At 44.3% G+C, this 23,264-nt stretch overlaps 1 protein-coding gene across 1 annotated transcript in view; it reads left to right on the forward strand.

The window, feature by feature from the left end:
* The first annotated feature begins 11,214 nt into the window (after positions 1-11,214).
* PARVA (parvin alpha) overlaps positions 11,215-23,264 on the forward strand; it is a 154,570-nt gene continuing 142,520 nt past the window's right edge. The window contains exon 1 of the mRNA XM_019729368.2: positions 11,215-11,633. Within this exon, the coding sequence (XP_019584927.1) occupies positions 11,378-11,633 (256 nt within the window). The 5' untranslated portion in view covers positions 11,215-11,377. The remainder of the gene's footprint in view (positions 11,634-23,264) is intronic.

Below are 23,264 nucleotides of genomic sequence, written 5' to 3' on the forward strand. Positions count from 1 at the left end.
TCTCACCCCACTTCTAAGTTAAACCCAAGGGTTCATGATAGTTATAAGTTCAGAATTTTACAAAAGTTGGACCCAGGGGACAGTTCTGAAGCTTGTTCTCCCAAACCACTTACTTATCTGTTTAATAAACATTTTTTGAATACCCATGGGGTTCTGCAGCCCTGTGCTAGGTGCTAGGATATAGAAAGAAGTTTGTTGCTCCACAAAGTACCACTCCCAAATAAATACAAAGATAAAGAACTATTGTTATTGTAAGTCCCAACCTATTTTCACATTTATCCCAAGCATAAAGACTTACATCCCCAACTATTGCAGTGCTTCTTTGGCAATAAAAATGGGTAAGTTTGTGTTTCTAAAACTGTGAAAAATAATATCAGGTTGAACTGTTTCATTTAAACCTTGACTATGGCAGTGTCAGGCTGCTTGGAATCGATGCTGAGATGCCGCATGTTAATTGCAACTGAGAAAGGAAGTGGCAGGTGTTTCCAGCTCTGATGAGCTGCAGTGAAATTGATGTTTTCTGCATTCTGGAGGCCAATAACAATTCAGCAATGTCTGTCTTCCCAGGAAGCAGATTTACAGGCTTTTCCTTCCAAACTGAAAATGGCAGCATGTCCCACCGAGGTGGCTGATCAGACAAGTGCCTCAGCAGGGCAGAGGTGGCAGGGAGCAGCTGGGGCTGCCACATCAACAGAGAGAGTGGCAGTCGTTGGATGTGGAGAGCTCCAAAGTAGTTTATTGTAATAGGAAGGTTCATGTACAGAGGAGCGTGTGCTATTTCAGCTACTGTTTATCTTCTAACCTCATTGCTGAGTAGCTTGTATAAGATTAATTCATTCCCACAATTGGGAACTAGTCATGTAGATTGAAATATGTTTCATGTCCATTGCTATAAATACTCCAATGAACCAAAAATAAATGGTTTTGTGCCCAAGGAATGAAAACATTTTCATGTGGGCTTGGTCTGGCACCTCTGAGGGCAGCGTCCATTTCATTTCTTTCTTTTCAGTGGAAGGACCTGGGCAAAGCTTTGATTTTGTGTGGGAGTCTGTGAGTTATGTTGGATGCTTTATTCCCACTGGGGCACCTGAAAGAACTTACCTGACCAGCAAATTGGATTCAAACGGAGGAGGAACGAAGAAGGCTCACCTCAGGTGTATTCTCTCAACAAAGAAAGTATTCTCAGAGCTGGGGAGGGGAGAGATGGAGCCGAGCCAAGTGCCACCTCCTGTTTCTCTTAACTTCTTCCCTGTGTAGCCTGGTTTTGTATTTCATTCACTCAACAAGAATGCTCTCGTCTGCACAGTACTGGCCTCTTCCTTCAACTCACCCTCTTTCAGGACTGAGTTGTTGTTGCTGTTTTCTGTTCTTAAACCTAGTGTATGTACATTCATAAAACATGAGTTCATCATACACCAGAATTGCCACATCAGATTACTGACGTGGTCGGTCCCCTTCATTTTGCGCTGTGTTCCCCCATTGTTTGAAAGCTTTTGTCTCCTGATAGAATATTTGAAATGATTCATTTTTTTCCACTGAACATCCAACCCAAAATAAATATAATTGCAGATGCGAGCTCCTGTTTTGCAAGCGTTAACATGCCAAGGGAAAAGTGCCAAGGAAAGGCCAGCCACCTTTGGGGCTCATGTGTCCTCCTCCTGCTCACAGAGTCACAGACTCTCAGCCTTTAGCTGATCTGTTAGCTGCAAGTCACCGTCCCTCAGCCGCAGGGCACACGTGGTAATTCCATGCCCACTCCCTCTCCCAGCTCATTTATAGACATAAAAAGAAGCAAAACCGATGCTGTAATGGCTCCCCTGAGGAGCCCTCCAACCCTGGTGCTGGTAACGGATCCTGTGAATTCAGCTTGCCTCACCTGCCAGGTGCTGTCATAAGCTCTGTACGTGCACTATTCTAATTCTGAAAGCAAATCCTTAAGATCCACATGACCTCATTTTGAGATGATAAGACTGACACACAGAAGCTCAGGAGCTCACCTGGTAGTCCAGGTACACAGTAGTGGAACTGGGGCTGGACCCAGATGTCGGCCTCTAAAGCCTGGGCCCGGGACCGTCAGGCTGTGCGGCCTCGCTTCTGGTCCCCACCTGGACTTATGCCTTGTGCGTACCTGTTCCTTCCCTTCCTTTCCTAGATCAGTGCCCATTGCCGCCCTCCCCCATGACACCAGTGCAGAGCCCCGCTCAGGGAAATCTGGGAATAGAAGCCAAAGCTGCCACTTGGCAGTGTTTTGTATTATGTACTGCCTCTTACATGCTCTCATGTGAAAACAATCGTTTAGAACAGTTCAATTACCTAATCTCTGCCACTCCTCACAATCATCTTTCAATAAATATGGTACTCTAGAAAGATGCGTCCTGTCTATCTAGAGTGACCAGGTACCCCTGACATACGGCCATGGACCCCCAGGACACCTTTTTGTCCCAAATTGAGAAGCATGGCATTACATAATTAAATTCCCAGTCCCAAGGGTAGGGAACCAAGAGCACAGGGCGGAGGGTAGGGGAGAGGAAGGACCAAGAGAGTGAGTGTGTCGGGGACTAGCTGAGAGTGAGTTGCTTTCTGCAGGCTCTTGGGGAGATTGTGCAGAGGGTGGGGAGGGGGAGCAAGGAGGGTGGGGAACAGGACAGTAGTCACTGCAATGGCTCTCATGGTCCTGTGTGAAACTAAAACAAATAACCTGATACTAGGGAGCAGCTCCGAATGCGCTGGTGGGACATGAATTCAATCCCCTTCCCATCCCCAGGATAATAGAAAATGTTTCCATAAGGATTTGGGGGAAATGTGTGTGTGTGCATAGAGTAGTCCCAAAACCATAAGTAACATGTTTCCGCAAAAAATAAGACCTAGTCGGGCCATCAGCTCTAATGTGTCTTTTAGAACAAAAATTAATGTAAGACCCACCTGGTCTTATTTTACTATAATATAAGATCAGGAATATAATATAATAATATAATATTATATAATATAATATAATATAAAATACCGGGTCTTATTTTACTATAAGACCCGGTATTTTATATAATATACTGGGTCTTATATTAATTTTTATTCCAAAATATGCATTAGAGCTGATGGTCCAGCTAGGTCTTATTTTCAGGGAAACACGGTATATCATTTGAAAACAAATCAATACCTCGAGGAAAAAAATCAACCAGTATAATCATATTAAACACAGTAAACTGGGCTAAGAGTCGCTAGTTCTGGGCTCTAATTCCAGCTCTGCCACCGTTCAGTAGATGATGCTGAACAGCTCGGTTGTACCTCAGTGTCTCCATCTGTGAAGAAGGGCTGATCCTCTCTTCCTCCCTCACACATTCCTTGAAGAGCCCATCTGCTGTAATAGGCTCTGACATAAATTTGTCATTGGAATGACCATGGTGAATCTCAAACTGTTCAAATCCCAACAGCAGAAGCAACAAAAAGGAAAAACACTTCAGACCTCAGCAGAACAGGTAAGAATGGGCAGTCTCCACAAGAGGAGATATAAGCAGTAAACTAGGCCAGGAAACACACTTCTCAGAGCATTGTCACCCCTCTTTTGGGACTCTTTCTCTGAACTGGCCTCTGCCAACCAAATGTGCAGCCTTTTGCAGACCCTTTTGGCCAACAGTTCTTCAAGTTCACCCTGAAGACACCATCTGGCCCTGGTGATTTGGTTGCATCTCACTGTTAGATGTAATACTTCTGACCTCTCCCCTTCTTGCCCCCCCCATCCCGAAGGAAACATCTGAAGTAGGAATTGCCTTAATATCTTCCCCAGCAAATATAGAAGCAGAAACTTTTGCTCCTCCAGCACGCACAAGTCAGCAGGTGGATGTGAGAGGACCAGGTGGGTTACAAGGTGACAAAGAAGACCTTGCTCCTCCAATGACACGGGTCTGGGAAGGGAGAGGGGAGACCTTGGGAGTAATCTCAGTGGCCTGTGACATGGACCAATAGAATCACTGGGACCCTTGGTACTCTTGCCTGGCTGGGTGTGAAGTCGCTGACAACTGCTGCTCTCTATCCTTGAAAGCTGTGCCCCTGCCGCTGTCCCTGTGGGGTGTTCTCCGTTCCTCCGCTACACACCTCGAGCAGGAGCCATGGATCTTAGAGCTTCACCTCTACAGGTGGTTGGCATTCGGTTCTCATGCGCAGGTAAGAAAATCCCTCTACTAATGTCTAGAGTTCATTACTGGACTCCTGAAGGATAGATAGGTCAGCTGCTCCCCTGTCTCAAAGAACTTGAGACACATTCCCCCATGGGTGATTCAGAGGTGATTTGAATGGCACCATCCTTTGTGATCTCCAAAAACATCCCCGCCCTCAGGCCTACCATGCGATAAGGCTGAGGTTGTTCAAACTCTCCCTGCCCCACTACTTTCTCTGTCCACCCAGAGAAGCTCTGTCCCCTCCCACCCCTGACATCTGGGCTGCCGTAGCCCAGCCAAGTAAGACTCCTGAAGGATGTGCTCACTGGCGGAACTGGCCTTCAAGACCACTGCTAATATCCCAGCGTTCCCAAGGAGGACACTCACTGAGAATTCTCACTGCAGACTCTCACTCAGAGCCATTTCATCTCTCACACATTCTTTTCATCCTGAGAGTACACCTTGCTTTCAGTGATCAAAGAGGTCCCCAAGACGTGCTGGCTGGCTCCTCTCCCTAACCTCCCCCCTGCCACCCCCGCTGCTTTGATGTGGTTAAACAATCTCTAATTATTAACTGGGATCCAGACCTTTCGTAAAACCCTCTTCATGATCGTCAGGGGCCTCCCATTTTGTTCCTTGGATGGTGTATTCATTTCTAGGGTTACCATCACAAAGTACCACAAAGTAGGTGGATTAAAACAACAGAAATATCTTCTCTCACAGTTCTGGATGCGAGAAGTCCAAAACGAAGGTGTCTGCTGGGCAATGCTTCCTCCCCGGTCTCTAGAGGACATAGCTGCCTACCTTTTCCAGCTTCTGGCAGCCCCAGAGGTTCCTGGGTTATGGCAGCGTCACTCCAGTGGTCATCTTCTTCCTGCGTGTCTTCACGTCATCTTTCCTTTGTGCATGTCTGTGTCCCAGTTCTCTTCTTCTCATAAGGACACTGGTCTGACTGGATTAGGTGCCCGTCCTATTCCAGTATGACCTAACATGCTGTTGTTTTAACAGAAACTATATCTGCAATGACCCCATTTCTAAATAAGGTCACATTTTGGGTTTCTGGGGGTTAGGACTTCAACATGTCTTTTTTTTGGGGGGGGGGTTGACACAGTTCAACTCATAACAGATGGTATTCAGATTTGGGAAATGTGACACTTTTCTCAGTGAAAGCCCCTTCCAGTTTGAGTTTTACCTTAATTTGATTTGAGATGCTTGGTTTACTTCTATTCTGGGTTTTTAAGAAAAAAAAGTAACACAGCAAAATGAAAAGAAAATAGAATACAAAAGAATAAATATGACAGATATAGCTTGCAAATACAATTTATGAAATCTGTCTGAATGGAGCACACAGACTCCAATTTTCTCTCCATTATCTTAGAAGTTATAGTTACTCTTTTAGTATTGTTTTAATGGTTACCCTCGAGGTTACAACATGATTCCTGATTTATCGAAGTCCAATATAAATTGTTACTTTTACGTCTTCCCAGACAATGCCATAGAACACTTAACTTCACTTCTCAATTTAAATGCTTTTGGTTTTGTGTATTTTAATTTGATTTATCTATTTTGAAACCTTATAAGACATTATTATTGTTATTCTATGTAGTTAATATTCTCTTAGATGCACTCATATATTTACCCTTTTATTTGTGTTTTAGTCCTCCATGTGTTACCAAGCTTCCATCTGGAACAACTTTCCTTCTGCTGTATACTTTAGTATTTCCCTTGTTTTGAATCTGCTATTAACGATTTTTCTCTCTCATATATATATATATATGTGTGTGTGTGTGTGTGTGTGTGTGTGTGTGTGTGTATAATTTTTTTAACTGTAAATGCCTTTATTTTCTCTTTGTCTACTGGAGTGGAGTCTCAAACCAAAGCAAGGGTCCATCAACAATCTGATGAGGTAAGTCTGGAGTCACCTGAAATTGGTCTCCTTACCCTTATGAGGTTGACAACTGCACTGCTCAATCTCTTAGCTTCTCAGCTGCCTCTTCTGAAAATGACAGATGCACTAGGGGAAAGTAGTCCCAAGTAACAGACTCACCTTTCTGGAACTCCTCCTTCAAGATCTTGGCTCTGTGAGTTTCCTTAGCTTTCCACTGGTCTCAAGTAGATTTACTTGACATTTTGTCCAGCTTTCCAGTTGTTCTCAGTGGGAGTGTTGGCTTGCATTACATAGTCTGATGGTACAAAAAGCCAAATAGCCATTTCCCATCTATTTGTTACGAAGATTCCTGGAAGCTGTCATATAACACTTTTGCTTATAGCCCATTGGTCAAAGTGTAGTCATGTGACTGCAATTACCTGGAAAATACCATCTTTATTCCGAGAGACCACAATCCTAGCTGAACGGTGTGGGTTCTATGGATATTTAGGAGAACGGATTCTGGGGACTATAATATTAGTCTCTCAGTCACTGGCTATCAAATCTAAAACTCTCAGGGTTTCAATTTACTCATCTGTAAAATAGAGGCAATGATAATATCATTTATTAGTCTCAAATGAGAAAGTAATAATGAAGATTTATTGAGGTAAGGCTTTTTATCTGCTGGGCACCGAGCTGAGTTATTTATTTACACTGACTCTCCTAGTCCACCACCGATCTGATGAGGTAAGTACTCATTTGTTCTCCTGATGATGAGAAAACTGAGGCACAGAGAGGTTAAATATCTTGCACAACATTATACAGATACTAGGCTGCAGAATGGTGATTTGAACCCCCAGCCTTTACTACTACATGATCCTGCCTTGTAAATCACAAAGGCCCACCTGCTGGAATGGCTGAGGGAAGAAGACAGGACCAGATTTGAAACAATGTGAGATAGCTGAGGGCAGCACGTGTTTATAGCTAGAAAAATGGTCTCCTAAGGGGAGGGCTGGAGTCAGAACTGGACGGACTAATTTGGGATGTATGGATTTTTGAGTGATGTGGGCCACCGAGGGAGTTAGAGAAGGAGACCACAGAGATAAAAGGGACCCTGCAGAGCATGTAGTACCAAGAATTTATTATAAAAACATTGATCCATTTTGTGATAAATTTATAATTTTGTATTGAAGTACAATCTATTTCAGTAAATACATATAGAACATTTCTCAAATTATTAAGTGCACACTCCATGAATTTTCAAAGTGTAACCAGTACCCAGATCAAGAAATGGAACAGTAGCCGCCCCAGGAGCTTCCTTCGTGCCTTCCGCCCCAGTGGCGCTGCCCAGAGCTCATCACTATCCTGACTCGTAACATCAGAGATTAGTTTTGCCTGTCTTTGAATTTTACACGAATAGAACGACAGAGTATCTGTTCTTTCGTGTCTGATTTTTTTTACCCCACATTATTTTGTGTGATCCATCCCTACTGCTCCTTGTATTATGGTTGCATATTGTCCATTCTCATCACTGTGTAATATTCCATGTGAGACTATCACTGTTTATTGATTCAGCTGTTAATAGGCATTTGAATGATGCTGCTATGAACTTTCTAGAACATGTATCTGGGTGTACAAATATACTCATTTTTGTTGGGTGTAACCTAGATTGAAATTGTGGATCATAAGCTACAGCCTTGGCTTTGCTTTACTGATGATAGAAATGAAAGTACGGAAAGGGCAGAGATTTGTCCGAGGTCACCCAGCCCCTGAACAAGGACTGGAACCTGAGGTGATTCTCTCCCTGTGCAGTGTTTCTAGGCCTAAATTTCAAGGACAGACTAGCCTAGAGATTCAGTGGAGTCTCACGAACCCACATTTAACTTATGAGCTGTTCTTACCATCTAAGTTTTGAGTAAGATGAGACTAACTAATGTTCAAGCACAAGAAGGGCAGCTGATCAGTGGGGACAAAATTGTAAAGACCATTTCCGATTGGAGGGAGCCAGTGCCAAGTTCTTCTCTGCATCTTATCAAAGAACAATGTGCGGTGTGTGTCCCTGATAACTAGAATTAGACTCAGTCTACTCCCGGGCTAGGCCCTGTGCCAGGCATTTTTCCCCATATATTATCTCTTTTAATCTTTTGTATAAAAACCAGATCAATTCATATCCATAAGGACTATAAAAGCATAATATCAAAAGGGAGTATATATAAACTCTGTAAGCAAATGAGCATTTTTGAACAGTGCTTTTCAAACAACCTGTGGTGAAGGACCAGTCCATCGTAGACCAATATTTTTACCAAATAAAAAATGAATTATTAGAAAAATAAAACGAAAAGACATTAAAACTATAAGCTTCTAATTTTTATTTTTAAATTGAACAAATAAAAATTTCATTAAATTACTGTAAAAGTTTCTACACTCTTTTTGTATATTTGTATCATTGAGCACCAATAACTCAGTTTGCTCATCGATATTGGTTTTCAGACTACACTTTGAATAGCTCTGATTTATAATTTACCATCCATTCCCCCTAGTGCTTTCAAGAGAGATTAATAATTATCTTAGAGGCAGAAAGCTTTGACTAAAAAGACATCTGTGTAATGTTGAGACCCTGAAAATCATGCACTGCTTATGAGTACATTAATGGAAATTGACCATTCTCCTGTCTTTATCAACACGACTTTATTTCATAGAATAGGTAAAAGTTACAAATAACCTTATGGTTCTTCGCAAAAACTTTCCCTCAGATCTCATTGAAATGAATGTAAAACCCTTAAGCTTTTCAATAGATAGCATTAAAAAGACTTTAATCTCCAAGACTCTTTGAAAGCCTGGGCTTATGTCCACTAATCCTGAACAACTGTATCACGATCCTTAGCCAAAATTAACTAAGCACCACCTCATTGAAAGACCTGCCTTAAACCAGATTCCAAACCTTATAAATATACCCACTTTGCCCACGCTCTTCCCCAGTCCAAGATGTTGCTAAGACTCTGTGAAGGCAGGGCTCTCCTTATCACAGTGTGCAATAAACTCTTTTGCCTTCTCCACAACTTACTGTGCTGGTATTTTCTGGGAGCCAGCATTCAACAATCAAGACTTTCCTCTGTTCCTCCTTTTAGTCTTGCTCAGTTTCTTCCACACTTCAGTACGCATAAAAATTACCGAAAAGGGTTGTGTATATGAAAGCATGCGTGAGCAATTTAAGAGATCTCCATGTAGTATAATTTTGACCATGCCATCTTTAGGACCTAAGCCCTGCACACAGATATTAGCAAGTGGTGAAGAATAGAGATCCACTGAATGTTAGAGCTGGAAGTGGTTTTAGGTGCCCAAACATCACTGTGGGGATCAAAATCACCTGATGTAACTTCTGTCACAAAACACCTATCTCTTGGTTTTACTTCAAATGTATTGAATCAGAATTTCTAAAGATGAGGCCTGTGAATGTTTGTAACAAACTCCCCTAAGAAATTGTGATGCATAGTCGGGTTTGAGAACCACTATTCTCTTCCACCATTTCCTTTTGTAGATGAAGAAATAGAGACTCAGAAACAGGAGTCAACATGCCCCAAATCAAACATAGCTATTGTTTCTCATGATTCCTTGACAAAGTTCCTAGGGCTGGAGATCAGATTTGGGAGATTCCTTATGTAGACAATATCCTGAACAGAATGATTGATGATGCAATCAAAATGCAATTCTATTTTGGCTTCTCAACATCTTTAAGATTGATCAGGGTGGTGGTAGGAGGGGGGTGTGGGTGTCGCAATCTTCCACTGCTCCTGGGTGGAAGTTTTAGCAGTCACATGACTTCCCTGCTTTCTGTTAAGGAAGAGGCACCAGCCAAAGTGTAAGTTTTCAAACAAGGTAAAATTAGGACTCTTAAGCAAAGATAAAATGAACACATACTCCACTGAATCTATTTACCATCTTTGTTACATTTTTGTTCTCAAGAATTGTTGCTTGTTAGTTTTCTGATTCGCTTAATAAAGGCTGATGGGTTATTAAAAGGCTTTCGGAATGTGTCCTGGGAAGGACACACAGCTGGCCCTCTGAGGAACTGCAGGTGGGCACTGGGAAGAAATTCAAGGTCCAGGCAGTTACACCCCACAGCTTTACATTATTCAGACCATGTGACTTCTTGAGCATGCTTCTTGGCTCTATTCTTTTGTTTCACTACTCATCAGTATGCATGTGCCTAAAAGTGGGCACCCCAGTCTTAAGTCTGCATGCTCATCACTACGAGCTCCACCTTTGACGTCTCTCTAGCTTAGTTCAGATTCTTGATTGAGACTATCAGATTGACTTCTCCAGTCAAGCATTAGCAGTTCTTTGGGTCAGGTCAATCAGCTGTAGCGACTTGGAGAAAACACATTGTCAAGGGGCTGTGTGAGTAATGTGTGTCTGAGAGACAGAGGAGTCCAACTTAAAGCAGGCACGCACAATAAAACGTGCCGTTTAGTCATTCCTGTTATCCCAAGTGAGTCTGGTTCACTCTTGCTTTTAGGCTGGGTAAGTTTGGGGCGGGGGTTCTCACAGGAGCCCATGGCCTACCTTCCCATTCACGTTTCCACCAACACTTGTGATCCTCCTTTGCACAAGTCACTGAGCTGCTCAAAACAGGGATGTCTCTAAGAAGCCTCAGCCCTATGCTCATGGACTTCAGATTTCTCAGTCTTGGGTTGGGGTGAAGAGGTTGGATATGCCCAGTTATGGTACAACCGTGGGTTAGTGCAGGAATAGTCCAATGTGCCCAGTTGGTGGGACGTGAACACATTTTGGTTGACTCTCTTTCCTGGCACAAGACTCAGGCCTAGTAACTGTACAGGTAGAAATGCATGGTAAGAGCAAGCACCTCCCCACGCAGTTGGGCCAAGACACTGGGAGACAGAGTAACAGGTTCAGCAATCAATCACTGAACCCCGGATCTATGTGAGGATCTGGGCTGGGTTCAGAACCAGGGGAAATGAGGCTTCCAGGCTCCCAAGCTGGTGGGACACACACACACACACACACACACACACACACACACAGAACCAGGGGAAAATGAGGCTTCCAGGCTCCCAAGCTGGAGGGACACACACACACACACACACACACACACACACACAGAACCAGGGGAAAATGAGGCTTCCAGGCTCCCAAGCTGGAGGGACACACACACACACACACACACAGCCGCGCGTCCTACAAGGGGCCGATGTGGGGCATCTTCCTTGCTCTGGGCAGTCAAGGGGCAGGGGCGCAGGCCTGGCCGGGGCGACGGCCCGAGCGCACAGCTTCTCGCAGGGCGGAGGGCGGCGCGAGGGAGGGAGAGAGGGAAGGGAAAGGCGAGCGCGAGCTGCCTTAAATGCTTGGAATAATTCCGCTTCCGTTTGGAAAGCCGCAGTCTCAGTCCCGCCGCGCCCGCCGCGTCCGCCCAGCGCCAGCTCCGCGTCCCGACCGGCCCGCGGCTGCCCGCTCCGCTGCCATGGCCACCTCCCCGCAAAAGTCGCCCTCTGTCCCCAAGTCCCCCACTCCGAAGTCGCCCCCGTCCCGGAAGAAAGATGACTCCTTCTTGGGGAAACTCGGAGGGACTCTGGCCCGGAGGAAGAAAGCCAAGGAGGGTGAGTGCGGCCCAGCCGCTCAAGCAGCACGAACCGGGAACCTGGGGCCTTCGGGGTAGGGCTCGGGCCGGGCGGGAGCGCGCCGCGGGTGCCCGGCTTGGAGGGGGGCGCGGCGACGCGTGCGCGCGCTTCCCGGGAACGTCTTGGCGGGGCTCTGCGCGTCCCGCGGGCCATCATCACCGCCCTGCTGGTGGTCGCTCAGGCGCTGCTCTCCTGAGCCCAGCGGCGTCCGGCTGCGGCACCCGGGGCCTGGGACCAGGCAACGCCTGCTCTGGGCGGGGAGCTGGGGCCGCGTGGCCCAAGGGCCCAGGAGGCGGCCCGCCCTCCAGCCAGCCCGGGGGTGGCATCCTTCTGTAGGCCCCAGGTCCCGAAGGCTGGCGTTTCCCAAGTTTCTGCTGAAACTTTTCTGGGCGCCGTCCTCTCATTTTTTGTCTTTCACTGGTCTTTGAAATCAGGTCGTTTCCTAGACCTGCTGAAGTCCTGGTGCAGCGTTGGCCTCTGGATCTTTTGTCCATGCCGGGGGCCCAGTAGGGCTCTATTAATGAGTAGATCAACATCAAATGTTTGTTGAATGAATGAGTGAAAAGCTGGCTTACCGCCGGTCCCGCTGTGTAATGGATGAGACACACACTTCGCATCATGGCTGTGACCCCTCTGTGAACTCAAGAGTTCACAAAAACCATTTCCTTTTTCCCACCCTGGTAAATTGAAGTGATCATATTTTTTTCCAGGAGAGTTTGCCTGTGAAATGTTTTGTCTCGTGGGCAGATTTTGCATCTTGGTTTTTGGTTTGAAAAATGAGGTGACAGTTCTGAAGAAGCACTAGTATGTCTGTCAGATGCATTGATAGAAGTTGCTTGGTCAAATTTCTGTTTTTCCCCCATGGTCAGACTGCTCAGTGGTATGGGAATAACTCGTTTGAAGGCTGTGGTACTGAGATGTAAAATAAGTTTCATGTTCCTGAGTTGATTTAAAGTGTAAAAAATAATTTAAAAAGAATTTCATTGTTGAGAATTATTAAACTTGACACAAAGGACTAGCCTTCCATTCTCTGTATTGAAGTGAGAAGCAGCAAAACACATCCCCCAAAATGTTTCCCCCTATTTGGTTATTTTGGTAAACCATTGAGTAGAATGCAGTTGGTAACAAATCATGAAATTCTGGTTCTGAAAGCCTTTTTCTATACTCCCCTTCTAACTTTTTCCTGTGCTGTTCCTGATATGGGCTCTCTAGCTTAATATTGGACAACTCAGAATTTTTGAAGCTCATGACCTACCAGGAGCGCTCACCCTACCATTGCCAACTCTTTAGAAAAGTTTACTTTATTGTAAAAGTAAAAAGTTTGTCTCTGTGTATCTACTACTACTGTGCTTCCCCCAAAATAATACCGGGTCTTATATTACTTTTTGCTCCAAAAGACGCATTAGGGCTTATATTCAGGGGATGTCATCCTGAAAAATCATGCTAGGGCTTATTTTCCGGTTAGGTCTTATTTTCGGGAAAACACAGTATTGTATTCCTGGAGCCAGGAGAATGAGTCTGATGGTGACCCTTTCACTTTTTTCAGGTGGATTAGCCTGTTTCCTTCAGTATTCCCTTCACTGGGCCAAACGTCCTCTCTTCCTGTAGCTGGTCCTCCTAGACATGATTTTACGGCACACTGACATCCTGTCTTTTCAGTTTTGGTCAGGTTCCCCGCAGGAAACAGAAGGTCAACTTAGTTGGAATTTTGAAAATAATGTAGTGAAGGGACTATTTATGGAGGTGAGGGCAGGGTTAAGGGAAACCAGAGGAGCCTAGGGGCTAGCAGCAGATAGAGGGAAGCTGGTACCACCTCTAGACCTGAAGTGTCACAAGGGAAGCAAACCAGAGCCCATTGAGAGCTGGAGCCTGGAAGACGGGCTGCCTGACAGGAACTGCAGCTATAGAGGGACACAGCCACTGCTAGAAATGTGGAGATGGAGCAGGGAGACATGGCACAGTGGAGACTCTGCATGTTCTCTCTCTCCTTGCCCTGAATCTCTTGCTGGTCCTTCCAATTGGCTGGACCCAGTGGGGAGTCACCAGGGAATCTAGGTGATGCAGTATGTAGGGGTCAGCTCCCTTAGGGCACGGAGCAGTGCAGAGAATAAATCATAGTGGAGCTGTGGGCAGGGGAGAATAACTAGCAGATCCTCTCAAAGTGAGCTGCCCAGAAGTGGACATAGTACAGTAGTAGTCCAGTCTAGCCAGTCACGATTAGAATGGGGGTATCACCTCTGTTCTAGTATAGATATGATGTTCTATTAATGCAACCAAGTCTGCTTGTCTTTATTTTGCTATGTGGCTACATCACACTGTTGTCGCTCATTGAACTTAATATCGACTGAAAGATATTTATGTTTGTTGTTCCTAAATCATTCCCTTCCCGGTCTCAGATTTACTTAACTGGGTTTTTGAAACCAAGTGTAAGACCTTATTTTTATCCTTGTTATACTTAACTGCTTAAGTCCTGAGTCTGTCATTCAGTCTATTAGCTAATCCAGGGGATGTAAATGGGTGGGTCGAAGAGCATATGCTTCTCCTGAAGGGGCCCCCATCCCCCAGCTCCAGCTGCTTGCTGCTGCACGTGGTGATTCTGTGCGCCTAGTCAGAGAGGGCAGTGGGGCAGATCTGAAATGACCTGCTTTTGGTAACCGTGCGCTGGGTCTCAGTGCTCGGCGCTTTACCTTGTCAGGACCCACTAATCATCACTTCAGTAACAATAAGGCCAGATCTTGCTCCAGGTTCTGCACCATCTCACAGCTAGCTCTGCTTTGCAGAAACTGCCTTCTTTCACTTTCCCCCTAGTGTTCCAGAACCTCCCATTCTCCGTGATTCCTCGAGATCACTGATGTTGGTCTACCCACAAATTATTTCAGTGCTTTGGCTTAGGGCCCAAGGATGCCTATTCATTTATTTGATACCACTGTAGGACATAAAGATTGGAAAGATATAACACACATTAGTTAGACTATTTAGATCAATAATTTTGTATCACAATATGTCTTCCTAAGAACACGTACAATATACATCATGGAATGACTATAAGTCTCACAAGAATACATTAAAACGTATCATCATCACTGGTGTTTCATAAGAAAAAAATAGCACGAGAGAGCAAAAGAGAATAGAGGTTAAAAGCATGGTCTTTGGGACCAGACACATTTGGGTTTGATTTCTCTTCTGGTTCCTTATTTATTGCTATTATTTAAAACAAGTTCCTCAATCCCTTGAAGTTTCTGTTTCTTTATCCATAAAATGGGGATAAAATTTCCTTTATGGAGGTTGTGAGGCTTAAATTAGATAAAGTATGTAATATGCAGAGCATGGCACAAATAATAGTAGCTATTAAAATTGACAGCTCAATTTCACATAGTCTTTAAGTTTGGAAGTAGTGTTTTCATTATGGACTGCAGAAGATTCTACAAGTTCTACAAATAGCCTAGTTGCCCATGTATGAAGCCCATGTAAGCACTATTTTGGTTCCGTTGGAAATTACGGATTTTTCCTTGCAAGTCAGATCCTCCTATTTCTAAAATGTCACATTCCAGCATTTTAAAATATCAGAGTCCCTTCTAGTGAGTTGTAGCTAAGAGGCTTCTATTTTTCTTTGTGGCTCTTCACTTTGGGGTTTCCAGTCACAATTTATGCCACTCATGGCTCTCCTGTGTCAGTTCTTAGACTAGCCTTTCAGAGTCCACTTGCCAAAGGGCTGCTTTTCATCTTTGTTCCTCCAGATCTATCCTCAAGACTTCCTCTTTCCAGGAATTCCATTTTGAATTATATCTGCCAGCTGACAGTGCCCTAATTTAGGTCAGCAGCAATGGTTATTCTGATCATTTACCCATTTATTTATTATGCCTCAGAGTTTTACATTTCGTCCAGTACCTGAAGTGTTACATAAGGGGTTTAGTAATTCTTATAATACTAAGACTTACCACTTTGGTTCTCACTGCCTGTCCAGTGTAACTGGGGGAAATCCCCAAACTCTGAAACAGATTTATGGTTTCTGGAGTGAACAGAACCCTCAGCATGGCTGGGCAGTCCTTCTCTTCTCTCCTAATCTAGCTTGCATCCTCATTTTCCAAAGTGTCTCCTCAAACCCTCACCACTCAAGCTCTTCTCTAGAACTAGAAAACTGAGTACCAGGTATGAGCTTGTACAATTTCCCTTCACTCCCTGCTCACCCCACACCCCCAGCCCATATCTGTACCTCTCCTTCCATGCTCCCTTCCTTCCCTAGTCCCTTCCAAGGAGGTACCTTTTCCCCTTTCTCCCAAGGCATTCATTTCTCCCTTCTCCCAGACTGGCTTAGCCAGATATGCTTTTTCTCATATCCTCAGTCTTTTTCATGCTGCTTTATTCCCCTAACATCCTGTAAATATGCTTGAGTCTTTCCCATTTGAAGAAAATCTCCTGATACTGGTTTCCTCATACACTACTCACAGAGGTCTTGAAAGAGTTGTCCTGGCTTTCCCTTTCTTATGTCCTAGTCATTTCCCAATCCACTATTTCTAACCTTGCACCAGTTATTTATTGAGTGCCTACCATGTAGCAAGCACTGTGCTAGGTACTGGAATATGGCAGGAAAAAAAACCAGACAAAAATTCCTGCCCTCATGGCGCTTACATTCTAGTAGTAAAGACAGATAATAAAGAGATAACTTGGTAAAATATGTGTATTTTGTTAGAATAGTGATAAGTGCTATACAGTGAATGCAGGCAGACAAAGGGAAATGGAGTGTTGTGGGATGAGGGATGGTTGGCAATTAAATAGGATGGATAGAGAAGACCTCACTAAGAAGGGTATATTTGAGTAAAGTCCTGAAGGAAGTAAGGGACAGAGACATATGTATATCTTGGAGGCGAGGGAAATTCAAACGCCTTGGGGCAGGAGTGGACCTGGTGTGTTGAGGACTAGCGGGGAGGTTGCAGTAACTAGAGGAGAGAGTGAACACAGCTGTGGAAGGTGGTATGGTCTCAGAGGTAGTTAGTGAGGGTGGATCGGGTGGTGCAGGGCCCTAGACGCCAAGGCCTTTACTCAGAGTGAGATGGGGAGATTTTGGAGGGTTTTGCAGAGAGAAATAACAAGACCACACTTTTGCTTTAATAGGATCACTGATGGTGTTAAGTGACTGACGGGGCAGGGGTGGAAGCAAGGAAGTGAGTTAGGAGGCTGCCATAAAAATTCAGGTCAGAGATGGTCATGGTCTGGAGATGAGTGGTAGCAGTGGAGGGGGTGAGCATTAAATTCTGGATATAGTTTGAAGATATAATGGATAGGATTCACTGAAAGATTGGATGGAAAGTGAGAGTGTAGAATCAAGATGACTCCAGGGTTTTTGGTTTGAACAACTGGAATGACAGAACTGATTTTAACTGAGGTGGGGAATTCTGCAGAAGAGCTAGTTTGGGGAGAAAAGGCAGGAGCTACGTTTTGGCCGTGTTTAGTTAGAGGTACCCACTGGAGTTCCAGTTGCCATGTTGAGTTCACAGTCAGTTCTAGGAGTCTAGTTGTGAGCGGGGTGTTGGGGGTCTGAGCTGGAGACATATCCGTGTATAGGTGCATTTAAAGCCATGAAACTGAATAGGATCATTAAGGACGGGAGCGTGGATAGAAAATAGGAGAAAGAGGTCCAAGGACTGAGCCCGAAGGCTTTCCAGCATCTAGAAGTTGGGAGATGAGGAGGAAACCGTGAGAGAGGCTGAAAAGGAGTGGTTAATATGAGAGGAGGAAAACCAGGAGAATGTGGAGCCGTGGAAGCTGCTGGAGTGTCCATTCTATCCCCCTATTTACGCTTCATGAGCCGAGGTCTCCAAACCCACTGTCGCCTCTTCAGCCTTGATTCCGCTTGGGCTCTTGGTGGCATTTGCATTATTCAGCTTCCTCTTTTCCTTCAGCTTTTGTTCTCCCTTGTCCTTATTTATCCGCATCGAATTTGCTCCCAGTGTCTCTGATGACTTTTCAGACTCTCAGGCTTTTCTTACCTGTTTGCCGCCTCAGTGGCATTTCCTGGGGTTCTGACTTCACCTGCTTTGCCCTTTGTTTCTTTTCTCTCATAGATTATCTCTCCTACTCCCATGGCTTCGACAACCATCTATCTATCCAGTGATGATTCTCAAATCCAGAGCTTCACCTGTAGTCCAGATATTAGATTGATCAAAAAATACAGTGAGTGTTTAAATTTAGAAAAATTATTACAGTAAAAGACACATTGCCATTAATCCCCCTCAAAATACTCCCCCTCACTTCGAACACACTTATCCCATCGTTCTTGCCGCTTTCTGAAGCAGTTCTGGAAGTTCTCTTTCGTGAGTGTCTTTACTTCATCCTCCATCATGACAACGCTCTGTGTCACACATCGCTTCTGGTACAGCAATTTCTTGTCAAATAAAAACATTACAGTGGGTCCTCACCCACCGTATTCACCGGATCTGGCACCGTGTGACTTCTGGCTCTTTCCCAAAGTCAAAATGACCATGAAAGGAAAACATTTTGAATTGATTCAGGACATGGAGGCAGCCATGACAGTGCAACTAAAGACATTCACGAAAGTGGCAAGAACGATGGGATAAGTGTGTTCAAAGCGAGGAGGAGTAATTTTGAGAGGGATTAATGGCAATGTATCTTTTACTGTAATAATTTTTTTTTTAATTTAAACATTCACCATATTTTTCAACCATACCTCATACATCTTTCGCCCGTCTCCTGGATGTGTCTCAGAATCCTCAAGCCCAACGTGCTCTCCGTGGAATTATTTGTCCCACTTGCCCAAATCTGCTTCTACTCCTCCTCCTACCAGCTATTGCTATGTCAGAGGCCAGCAACTCTTTTTGTTACAAATTATAATTTTTTATTAGTTTCATGTGTACAAAACAACGTAATGATTAGACGTTTACACCCCTCACAAAGTGATTAAACCGCCCCCAAGTCTCCTACCCGTCTGACTCCGTGCATAGCTATTACCAAACCATTGACTATATTCCCTATGCTGTACTTTGCATCCCATGAATATATAAGTATATGTATATATATGTATATACACAGATATGTGTGTGTGTATACACGTATATATGTAGCACATATGTGTACATATGTTACAGTTGACATTCAATATTATTTTATATTAGTTTCAGGTGTACAGCGCAGTGGTTAGGCATTTATATAATATATGAAGTGGTCCCCTTGATAAGTCCAGTGCCAGCAACTTTTCCTTAAAGGACAAATAGTAAATATTTAAGACTTTGCTGGCTTTCCAGTCTCTACTCAGCTCTGCCCTCATTGCCATAAATGATAAGTAAATAAACAAGCGTGGCTGTGCTCCAATAAAACTTTAGCTATGGGCACTGAAATTAAAACTTCACATAATTTTTATGTGTTACAAAAATATTCTTGTTCTTTTTCAGCATTTAAAAATGTGCAAGCCATTCTTAGCATTCGGGCTGAAAAAAAATAGATGGCAGGCTGGCTATGGCCGTGGGCAGTAGTTTGCCACCCCTGCTCCATTTCATCCCCCACGTCCAATCATCTCTCATGAAGTCCTGCTGATTTTACCTTCTGATTATCGCTGTCTTAATTCGGGCCTCTTAAGTGCTCTTTGTCTTCTTTGAGATTGTTTGTTTTTTAAAATGTATCATCTTTATTTTCCACCTGAAATATTGCAGTATCTACCCTACTAGTCTCTCTGCCTCTGAGCCTGTTTTGTTCAGCCCACCCTTCATGCTTTTGCCAATATGTCATTTTATTAAACACAAAGATAATGGGTCCCCAGGACAGACTTCTTAGCATGATGTTCAAGACCGTCACTGTTGATCCTTCGTCTTGTTTCCTCTATTTCCCTTTCAGGAAGCCTCCATGTTAACCGCACCAAACCACTCTTTATTCCCTAATCACATCACGTTCTTTCACATGTTTTAGCCTTCACACATGCAGTTCCATATTTCTGGAATGACCTTTTTTCCTTCTCTATACAATAAACTCCTCTTCAGTCATCAAGACCCAACTCAGCTAACCCCCTCTGCTTGATGCCTTCGGTGGCGCCCCCAGGAAGAGTGAGACGCTCCCTTATTGGTGGCCCCACACCACCTTGTCCACACCTGTGTTGTAGCACTGGCCATATTGCATGACAGCCATTTGTGGGTGTGCGTGTCTCACGCTCCGGTGTAAGTCCTAAGTCCTCCTCCTGTAACCCTCCTGCCTCTTGTAACAGTGAACCCATGATGATATTGGGATTTCTATGGAATGAATGTCCCCATTTTCACTTGGGTGAAAAGAGCCCACCACAAGCTGGTTGTGTCATCTTAGACAAATCTCTTCCCCTTTGCCCATTTCTAACATCAGGGGCTTAGGCTGAATAACCTGGTAGGGTGCTTGCTGCTCTGCTATTCTGTGATTTCTGCACTCTCATTTCACCAGGCTTCTCTGAAATTCAGTTTTATTGTCTGTGTAGGGTGGTCTGGGAATGACATCATCACAAAGACCTCTTTCTTTTCTTCCACTAATGAAGGCACCTCTGTGTCGGGAGGAGGAGATGGAAACCAGGATAAGTGGGCCCTGGCCCAAGGACACCTCCATATTAGGAATCGGTCTCCTTGTCTCACGGAATATCTCTATTTGGTTAATAAGCACGGTTTGTAATTATGTTTTAGCCGTTAGTACGGGAGAAGGGATTCTCGAGATCCTCAGGTAAACATTTGTAAGCATCTAAAATCTCCATGACTGTCATGGAAAAAAGAACACATTTGGGGAAAGTGCTACAATGATTTCAAGACTTAAAAGACTTTAAAAAATAAAATACTTAAAAAAAATGTAAACAGTCTGTTAAGTTTTCAATATATTCTGCAGCCTGAAATCAGTAAGAAATCCAAATGAAGTCTTTGCCTGAGGCCCAGGGTCAGAGGCCTCATCTGCCATGGCCCTGGACCTCATCCTTCCCTTTCATTTTCCCTGCAGACTCCAGGAGGACAGAAGTGTGTTTGTTCTGCTCGCATTTTGTATCCCTGGGTGCCTAGCGCAGCACCAGGTATTTACCAGGTGCCTTTAAACTGGTTCTTAACGAACTGCCTGAATCATCAATGGGCATCTTATTCCAACTGAATAAGAAATAAGGGTGTCCCCAGGTTACTTCAAATTCTACTGTAACCTCAGATGACTCTTCTAGTCGCCTGATTCCTCGCTTCTGGCTGTGTGTGTGTGTGTGTGTGTGTGTGTGTGTGTGTGTGTGTGTGTGTCTTATAAAACTGCCTTCTCTCTCCCCCCAGGAATGTCTTTACTCTTTGCTGAAAGATATTATCACTTAGTCCTGTTGTTTGACAAACACACAAAGGCCCCTGAGACCAGAGGTTTGGGTCGTAGAATCTGTGGGTACTGATTGTGCACTGGCGGCAGTGAGCCTGCCAGGAGGCCCGTACGTAGTCAGGGGTGGTGAGGACACTGAGTGTAGGAGCCGGCATTTTCTGTTTCATCCAGGAAAGCTTGCTTTGTGGAAATGGCATCACGCATATTCATGTGAGAGTGCTGAACTAAACAAGGGCTGAGGTGAAACAGCCTCTTTGTGAGGTTTGGGGGAGACAAGACAAATGTGTACGAGGGAGTCAGAATTCCTCTAATTCCCCAAAGTTGGCCCCAGGGTCCTCCCCCGCCCATCTCAGCTTCATTTATTCACTGAGTACAAAGTTAAGGAAACCTGACAGTCATCCAGAGGCAGGGCCACTGTCATTACCTCTGCAAGACAGTTCCATCACTGTAACTCTCCTCACTTCAACCTACCAAGGAAAAGAACCCCCCAAAAGAAAGAACGGCTCAGTGCCACACCTTCGCTGAGCTTTGCCTCGTCTCTGTTCATTGCAGCTGTTTCATTTTTGTTCGGGCCTGAGACATGTTTGCATGGTGTGGGGATCACTATAGGACTCACCTACAGTCTGGTTCTGCTGGTGTTCACTAACTGATAATTCTAGTTGCTTGGAATGCACCAGCCTGCCAAAGCCTTAAAAAAAAAACCTCTGTGACTAGTGTCATTGTTTGCCCTTCAGATCAGCCTTAGGGAAATGTTAGGCCACGGATGGAAGACGCAGAAACTTAATCAGTTTAAACAAATATTCTGAACTTTTGAAGGAAAGAAGAATGAACCAAATCACTTAGCATCTGATATTTTTGAATAAAAGTTTTTTTTCTTTCCCATTATAAAATTGACCCATGGTTATGGGATTTATGGGGAAATAGAGAAAACAATCATGCAAACAGTCACAGAGTTCCAACTCCCAGAGGCAATAACTATTAGAATTTTTATTTATTTATTTCTATTGTTCTTCCTCAATATAACTTCTTCCTTTTTTTATAATTGTCAGCATGCCATATATATTAAATAGATATAGTCTGTATCGTTTTTCATTTATTATGCGGTAAATATTTTTCATGTTATTGCAAATGTTTTCATACATACTTTTTATAGGTGCATAATATTCCATTGAGTGACTGTCCTATTATCTACTTAACCATTTCTTTTAATCCAATTTTTTTCTTCTAGAAATAGTGGTGCCTAAGCTTTTTTTTTTTTTTAATATTCAGAATAATTTCTTTTGCATGGAGTCCCAGAAGTACAATTATCGAGTCAGAAGCTGACAACTGGCTTGCTTACTACCAATGGTTTATAATCGATAATTAGGGAAAAATTACTGCTTTTGATTCTGGGTAGTCTTCCTGGTAGGTTGTTTGAAAGGTAAACCGACGTTGTTAGGCTGAAAGTTTCTGGCTGGCAGGATGAAGACACCTGAGGTGCATGGTGGAGTGGGGTGGGGTGGGAGGGTGAGGCGTCAGGGGAGTGTAGATTTCCAGCCCAGCCAGTAATGCATTCAAAGTAAACTCTAGTCCAGACAGGCCTTTCTTTCAGAACATTTTCTTATGGCCATCCTCCCATTCATATATGGCCACATGTGTCATACCCAGTGACTGCTCTCTTATAACAGGTCCCCAGGTGTGGCTGTCTTGGGAATAGTCATCCTTGTAGCTCCCCAGGGAGTCACAGCCCCCCCCCCCCACCTGTCCCCACCGAGTCCCTCTGAGTTCCCACCACTCCCTCGTGAGACCCAGTGGAGGTTTGGGCAAGAAGTCCCTCCTTCCCTTGATCATTTCCTCTTCACCTCCCAAATTCTGACTTCCTGGACTTGCCCCACAACTTGATAACCACAGACAGTCAGACAGGAAGGAATTGCAAGACCGTAGGCTAAGTGCTATGGTAGACAAATTTAGGTTCTCAGGGTTGAGGGACCCTTAGGAGACAAATGCTCGAAGCCGAGGAGGAAGCCCCCAGATGGACAAGAGAAGGGACAGGATTTGGGATCCTTCTGAGATTCAGTTGAATTTTAACCGAGTGGGCAGGGCTGATGCCTCAGGGGCTGTTTCCTCAACCTGCATTAGGCAGCAGTAGTCAGGTGTCTCATTTCATCTCCTAAGAACAGCTCTGAGCCAGTTGGAACATGTAATTATCACACCCAGCACCCCAGGGAGTATTTCTGGGGAGTCAGTCGCCCATGGAGGCAGACGCCCTCCCTGGGAGTGATGTGTTGAGGGCATTTCTTTCATCGTTGAATCATACGCCCCATTCCCTTCACT

This window comes from Rhinolophus sinicus, linkage group LG06, assembly GCF_036562045.2.
Source record: "Rhinolophus sinicus isolate RSC01 linkage group LG06, ASM3656204v1, whole genome shotgun sequence".
In the NCBI taxonomy this organism is placed as follows: domain Eukaryota; kingdom Metazoa; phylum Chordata; class Mammalia; order Chiroptera; family Rhinolophidae; genus Rhinolophus; species Rhinolophus sinicus.